The following is a 7736-nucleotide window of genomic DNA, read 5'->3' as shown; positions in this document are numbered from 1 at the left end:
ATAATTTTGCGATTGCCGTCCAGTCTAAAACACCCCCGTTACGTTCAGTGTCTTGCAGATTGCATCTACGGACATAGCTGCTGATAAGACTGAACTTTACGGAGAAATCAATTATGGCTTTCTAGGTACTATATTTCTTCTTGTAGCTGAAAGGGCGGATTCGTATTAAACATTTTCGGTTCAGGAACTGTGTCCGGGAAACAGACCGCGTTGTGTAATAAAAACAAAGAGTCATTTTTTTTTTACCACACCTTTATTGAACTGTGGTAGTGTTGTCACGGCGCAGACTTCCTGAAGATATAGCGAGAGAGAGATCTCTGGTGCACCTCGATCATGCTGGGAGGCGCAGAGTTGCCCCAGGACGGTTCAGCCGCACATGCGCAGGCACAAAAGTAGTCCAGGCGAGTGAATCTTTGGTTTTAGCACAGCTTTTTCACAAACACGGTGTACCACACCCAACTTGCCAAGGGTACTGTTTAGTCGCACTCCCTTCTTTGTTGCCATTGATGACGTGTGGCGGGCTCTTTCACTAACTTGCGCGCCTCGATGACGGGACAGCCATAACCGCAAAGCGCTCTGTGGGGCACTTTTCGATGCGAACACAAAGTCCGTGTTGTGAAGTCAAGGCACATATGGCTTGCAATTTATTGCTGAAAGATCTTCGCAATCGTTCTTCAGAGTGTACCTTGATGTCAAGTGCATACACGGACGCGTGCACATCCTCGAAATATACATTTACCCACTGTGTGGCCTGTACACGTTGACTGTTATATGACCATGGCGAAGGGACGTTTAGTTTGTGTCTCACACTAAGAAACCGCCATTACCCTCTGTCGCCCTTAAGGAAAAGTGTTCACAGCTGAATCAGAATAAAAAAAGTACTTTTTAGAAATTGCGGACATCGAGTTGCAACGCTCGAAAGAAATGTTGCCATTGGCTACTCTCGAAAGAAGACCACATTCTCATCGGGAGCGTTGAGTACCACACCATTTTCACAGCACAACCTGTATCGCAGTTCACCCTATCTGTCACGGAACGCACACTATAGCTGCGTTCAAAACCCTCGGCTCGAAATCCTACCGAAGAGCACGTAAGTGCAAGGGACGATTCATCAAACACTAGACGAAAATTACGAAATGCACAGAACCACTGCCGAGAAGTCTTCGGCTGATTGTCGAAATCGCAAAGTACACAGCCACAGTCTTTACAACTTCAGAGTCTGCCTGATAAGGAAGGATAACCTTCTCGCACAGGCTCGTTGCAGAGTTCCCAGCTAAAAGTGTTTAAACGGTTCTTGCGGCGCAGGTGGGCGTGAACTGATTTCCAGTGGAACTGAGAACTAGCACCGGAGGCACTTGAGAATGTTCATGAACGGTGCGTGGGGACCATGAGGCTCTTTTCACAAGCCTTTTTTTCATTCCTGGAGAAAAAGCGTCCCGTTTTCATCGACAGTAGACTGTTAGCGAACGGTGATAGTAAAAACCACAGGCACAAAAGCAATGAGCACATCCAGGAAAGAACACCACAGAAGACGCCTGATGTGTTTCGAGAGCTACACTGAATACGAGGCTATTGGCGGCAATTGACGCCTCATATTTACAAGCCTGAGTGCACAAGTGCAAAGTGGTGTGGCAAGCGCTTCACTCTGACCTGCGAACACTGGAGAATGCTGAGTTCCAGCGGACCTGATCAAAAGAACGAGGGAGCGTCTTTCGGCTGAAGCAGTCTTGATGCGTATCTAATCCATATCATTGCTCTAACACTGTAGTTTCCATCGCCTGAACATAATGTGAAGGAGGCTAAGTTCCCATCAGTGTGTCACTGTGAAGTGCACTTTCGTGATAAAGATACACATGTAGTCAAGTTCATCAGGGAAGCGCACGCTTCAGTGATCAATCCGTGCGGTACGTACGCGCCCTGTTCTCTGGTTGCACGTCGTCTAATCAGTAAGATGTCCACTCGTTGGCGTCACATAGTTCTGCCGTTTCACATTTTCGCTCTCTTAACACCCCACTCATCTCATGTCACCAGTGAGTCGGAAGGCAGTTGCAATCCTAGAGTAAACTGATGCCGTTGCGGCATCTGCATCGGATGCCTAAATGTGACATATTCTTGGAACAGACCATGGTACACCACCGCCGTGTTACAGCTGAAGCTTTCAACACAGTCCGTCTTGCCAGGAGTCGCTCGCTGTGCTGTGGTGGCGACAGTCCGCCGACCAGCAGAGGGAACATCCCGGCGTTGCCAGTTTTCCAAAGATTCGTCAAGTTTTTGCGAAGACCACATAGACAAGAAAGCCATCGTTTGATGCTCTGCCACTGCCGTCCACCCAGTTGGCGACGAAGCACCGCATCTTGTAACTTTCAGGCGCTGTCCTTTCACAACCTTACCAGCATGTTGCATTCCGTGACACCAAGAAAAGTACGAGGGGGTACCCAAAAGAAACCGGAATAATTTTTTGAATCGGCACAGCTTCTGTGGTACCGCGTTTTGCCGATAGGAGTGCATAGAACGAACATTTCAGGGTCAGTAAGACGATTGCCGTCGCTGAAGGAGGTCAGACTAGTTTAGGCAGTGTTTTAGAGTGACGACTGTTTTGTGTGAATGTCGTTTTTGCAGTGGCTGATTTTTGTGAACAGCGTGCGCCGGTGAAATTCTGATTTTTGCTCGGAAAAAGTTGAATGGAAACTCTTGAAATATTAAGAAAGACGTACAAGGACGATGCTATGGGGACAACTCAAGTGTTCCTGAATCAAAGCAACAATCATGCCAATGGAAAACTTCAAGTTCACCTCGCCTCAAGAAAGCTCGTCAGGTGAAACCAAACCTCAAAATAATGCTGATTTGTTTTTTCGACGTGAGAGGAGTCGTCCATTCAGAATTTTTTGCGCAGGGTCAGACAGTTAGCCAGGCTTTCTACTTGGATGTTTTGAAAAGATTGGGCAAAAGTGTTCGGTGGAAGCGGCCTGATTTGTGGCAGACGGGTGACTGGCTTTTCCACCGTGACAATGCTCCTGCTCACACAGCCCTGTCTCTACGACAAATTCAGACCAAAAATGGCACGACCTCTGTTCCTCAACCCTCATACTCACCCGACCTTGCTACGTGCTACTTTCTTTGTTTCGTAGAATGAAAAAACATGTGAATGGAAAGCGTTTCGCTGATGTTGCTGAGGTGAAGAAAAAAACGACGGAGGGACTGTCAACCATCACAAAAGATGAATTTAAACAATGTTTAGAAAAATGGAATGAAAGATTCGACAAACGTATCATTATAAGTGGATAGTACTTTGAAGGATATTGAAGGTCTGTGCTGAAAATGTGAAGAAATAAGTTCAAACAAAAATAAGTCCGGTTTCTTTTGGGTACCCCCTCGTAGCTTGTACGCCGATGATTATATTGATTCACCACACAAGATAATCAGCACTGTCCTGCCCAACAGCCATACTTGTGGACCTGCGCGCACACAGGTTTTCAGCCTTCTCGAAGCTCCCGATGTCGTCGAGTCAATGTATGCCCAGGAAACGTAGCCATCTCCTTCGCCACACTGCGTCCGTACCTTACGTATCACTTGCACACATAACAACTGTACACTCCACCACTGCGACGATGCTACCGTGGCGACAGGAAGTGTCCCGCCAGTGCTTGCGCCGTCCCGTAGGCACAGGCGCCTGAAGAAGCGTCCATCATCTGCGTCCGGCTGTCGGCGCCAAAGAGTCCTTGGTCTTGAGCCGTTGTCTGAACGACGTGCGTAAAGACTGGGCAGTTCTGGACGCCCAGCACTCCTCGGGTCGAACAGTATCCATCGGCATCAACGAAGCCAGCGGGCGCGGATCTGCGGAAGTCAGCCGCGGCTGCGGCTGCCGCCGCGGTGCCGTAGTTGTGGTTCCGGTACAAGTGGTGGTGGTCCACCACGCCGGCGTTGGTCGCCATGGCGCCGGAGTTGGCCGGGTGCGAGCGGTCCACAGCCGCTGCGGTCATGGGCCCAGCTGCGCCGTCCAGGGGGTGGTCTTCGCGGCCGAAACACGAGCCCATTCGGAACCGATCTTGGCCGAACTGGTCGGCGAACCTGCGGGGTAAGTGCAAATGAAAGAGTGAGCTGTCCACCCCAGTGCTGGGTTGCCTTCTCGGCAGCTCGAGGCAGGTCTTCTTTCTAGGAAGGACAGCCGCCGGTTCATCATTTCACATTTTCATTTTAGCTCGAACCCCTTTTGTTCGCATGCAGCCACACCCACCGAGATTTTGTAGCGCCAGCGAGTCTCGTCACTTGTGGAATGCATTATTTTGCTTGTGCGTTTTCTTTTCCTTTGTGTACATGTCATCACCTCTTAGCTGGAAACTGGAGCAAGTGACACAACACGGGAAGTAATCAGACGAGGGGTTCTTATACTATACCGCGCGTACCCACGTTTTTTATGTATTTATTACTCCTCAAAGATCCCTTGCGGGATGTTGCATGAGGATGGGAGAAAACAGCAAAAAGAATATATTACACAATAGAGTTGACGATTTAGAGTTGATGATTCGTATTGGGGTCGTTCGCAAAACAATACCAAACGTACGACTACTGCAACGATGATGAAGACGCCACAGCAAATGTTAAGTCTTCTCGCCATAGCAATCCTCCCCGGAAAAGTAAGGATTTGTCCACTCCTAGGGAATGAAGCTTGCTTTCAACGAATGCACTCAACTCCTAATGTCTATGGAGCTCTTTCTGGCAAGCTGCATAATATCAATCAGCGCGTCGTACCTGTGGGCGTTCCATGGTCCGGGGCAGGGTGCGTACTGTCCTCCACCGGCAGGATTGAGGCCCAAGTGGACGTACGAGTCGACTGTTGTCATGGCGACGGCGTGTGCCGACGCCTGCGCCGCGGTGCCAGTGGTATCCACGCCACCCCCGTACTTGCATGTCGTCAGTGACCGCCCTGTGGCACTTCCGTCATGACCTGCGATATTACATGACAGTTTTCAGGGGCTGCTAACGATCATGCAGAATGTGTGGCGGGGCTGCCAACACGTCAGTGGGAGCTTATAATTATGAAAACTGGTTTAAAGGGAAGGAGATGGGGCAGTGGCTGTAGCACTTGTCATTGACACTTCAACCACTGCTTAAAGGAAGGGATAAAAGAGGGGGTGCAAGAAGGCAAGAAAGAGGTGCTGTAGTGGAGGGCTGCGGAATGATTTCGACCTCCTGGGGATCTTTAACGTGCACTGATATCGCACAGCACACAGGCTGAGCCGAGCGCGCTAACCACTGAGTCACCGTGGCGGGTGCAACTACGGGACACATGTAAAAGGGAGGAGAAAGGAAGGGAGTGACAGAGAAAGTAAAGTTGAACGAAAGAAAAGCTTCAGAGGTCGGTCGACGGTATAACGTAACCAGCGCCAATGAGATGGAGGTGATGCGGACCGAAACAAGCACACCTGTCTATGAAAGAAGCGCTGAACCGAACAGTGGAGGACAAACCATGCTAACAAGAGCATCGGAAAGCCAAGAAACATGCTAATAAACATATTTTATTACATAACAAGACAGTGTACGGCAACAAAAGTTCAATTTCTTGAACAAATAAATAGCAGCGCAAGGAGACGAGGACTAGACGAGACAACAAGGACGGCGCTGAACTTCCAACTTTTATTTGCAACGAATCGTGCGAACATATCGGGGAGAAGCATGTGTTAGCTCCGCTTCTATCACTCTTTTTGATAAAGAGCTGACATATTTGCGCATGCACTGACGATGACGCCGGATTGTTCAGAGTGCATATATGTTCGCACGATTCGTTGGAAATAAAAGTTGGAAGTTCAGCGCCGTCCTTGTTGTCTCGTCTAGTCCTCGTCTCCTTGCGCTGCTATTTATTTGTTCAAGACATGTACCAACGCGCCCAATTTTCCACGTTATTCAATTTCTTGCTTGCACCGGCGTAAAGAAGAATATACAGGATATCCCACTTCACATGACAGTGTCTTCAAAGGGACGGCGGGCACTGACCATCTTTTGCTCGGCGTCCATTTGTCCGTGCCCTATATTTGTTCGCTCCCTCGTGATTTCAACTGAGCAGTAAATAGCCATAACAACCACCCTCGTGAAATCAACAAAGGCCAACTTCAATTTGTCCTCACTGTCCTTTTAAGAAGGCCGTTGTGCCTTACGGCGGTGCGGACAGGGCACTTTATATTTTATTTTTTGTTTTTCTGCCCAAGCTAATCTCTGTCTCTTCAAGACCCCTCTGGGCAACTTTACTTTTAGTTCTTTGCCCTGCCTGCTCTACTCTTTTTCCCTTGAAAACTGGCAAGTTACCGCGCCCCTCACCTCGCAACTGAGGCGCGCAGTCGATGCCTCCGGTCTGAGCCATCGAGCTGAGCGCGTCGTGAGCCAGCGTCGCCGCAGTCGAAGCCCCCAGGAAGCGTCCCGTGGCCGCGGCGGTGACCGCCACGTGTTGCGGCGTCGTAGGCGGCGTCGGCGGAGAGGCGCACTGACCTGCGGTAGGGTAGCGGCACAGTCGTCACTGCTTTCATGCTTCCTAATCTTATTGCACATGCTTTGTGACTGCTTGAATGTTGTGCGTCAATTGTCTTTCCTCCCGTTTTCCTGTAAATATTTCTACGTATTTCCTCTCTATCTCCTCATTTCTGGGCATTCTAGGCACAGTCCCAGTGTCGACCCTGGGTACGACCATTACTACCATTTTTCTTTGCTCGGCCCCTTGCCTTCATACATAACACCCTCTTACCCAGGAGGGTGTAGGGAGGCCGGGTCGGAGATTCTAGGGAGGATACATACATTAAACCTTATAAACCGACTTCGGAGCAATAGCGCAAACAGGACAAGAGACCAAGAACGAGTAGACATACACAGCGCTGTGTGTGTCTACTCGTTCTTGGTCCCTTGTCCTGTTTGCGCTATTGCTCCGAAGTATGAACCAACAAGCCCGAATTTCAACGTTCTTATAAACCGAGTAGGCACAATACAGAAAGACGAGCGCAAGACATTTCTCGCGCGTATGCCTGCATCTGCCCATGTGTTCGCTTTATCACATTCTACATTGTGTTTAAAGCGTGCTTTTCAGAAACAGGGCTTGTCCTTAAAATCCTCATTATTGCGCGTTGGCTTTGGCTGATTACAACATAAGAACTCTGTTGGCTATTTAGACTGACGTCGTGACGTCAAGCACGTGGCATGACGTCACGCTTGCGGCGAAGCAGAATGGAACGGCGGCTGCGTACCTCTGTTGTATGGTGACGTGGCTGTTGGGCAGGGGACCGAGTTCAGCATGACCGGCTGCAGTCCACCGGCACATATCATGTCCTGCTGCTGTTGTTGCTGCTGCTGTTGGTGGTGATGTTGTTGCTGGTGGTCGGCCAGCGAAGAGGCAACGCAGAGATCTACGGTGGCGGCCGCTGCCTCCGAAGCAGATGCGGCCCGTTGTGACTGCTGCTGCTGCTGCTGTTGCTGCTGCGCCTGCTGAGACTGCTGATGGCTACCCCTGCGATGTGAGGAAGGCAAAGGAAAGAGAGAAATGAGGGAAGGCTCTTTAAGGGTGCTCTGAAACACCTTCAGGGGAGAGCACATCAACTCGCTCAATCACTGCATTGTGTTGTCATGAACACCCGAGCCAAATGATACATTTCCACATGCAACAGAGAACCCACAATCACGCGCGAAAGCTGGCGAGCCCTTTTCGGCGACTTTTTCATGCTCGCACCCTCCTCTATCGCTCGCACCTGCGTATACAA

The 7736-nt window shown here is 49.8% G+C and overlaps 1 protein-coding gene across 1 annotated transcript in view; it reads right to left on the bottom strand.

Moving 5' to 3' along the window:
- Positions 1 to 272: 272 nt before the first annotated feature.
- The window catches only part of LOC149348224 (uncharacterized), a 32231-nt gene continuing 24767 nt past the window's right edge, over positions 273 to 7736 (bottom strand). Inside the window, exons 3-6 of the mRNA XM_089588014.1 lie at positions 7227 to 7486; positions 6313 to 6480; positions 4750 to 4945; positions 273 to 4068 (exon numbers count right to left, since the gene is read on the bottom strand). Of these exons, the coding sequence (XP_089444140.1) occupies positions 3612 to 4068; positions 4750 to 4945; positions 6313 to 6480; positions 7227 to 7486 (1081 nt within the window). The 3' untranslated portion in view covers positions 273 to 3611. The remainder of the gene's footprint in view (positions 4069 to 4749; positions 4946 to 6312; positions 6481 to 7226; positions 7487 to 7736) is intronic.

The sequence above is a fragment of the Amblyomma mixtum genome, chromosome 4 (genome assembly GCF_055824585.1).
Source record: "Amblyomma mixtum isolate Tamu chromosome 4, ASM5582458v1, whole genome shotgun sequence".
In the NCBI taxonomy this organism is placed as follows: Eukaryota; Metazoa; Arthropoda; class Arachnida; order Ixodida; family Ixodidae; genus Amblyomma; species Amblyomma mixtum.
This window is presented reverse-complemented; position numbering and strand designations above follow the sequence as displayed.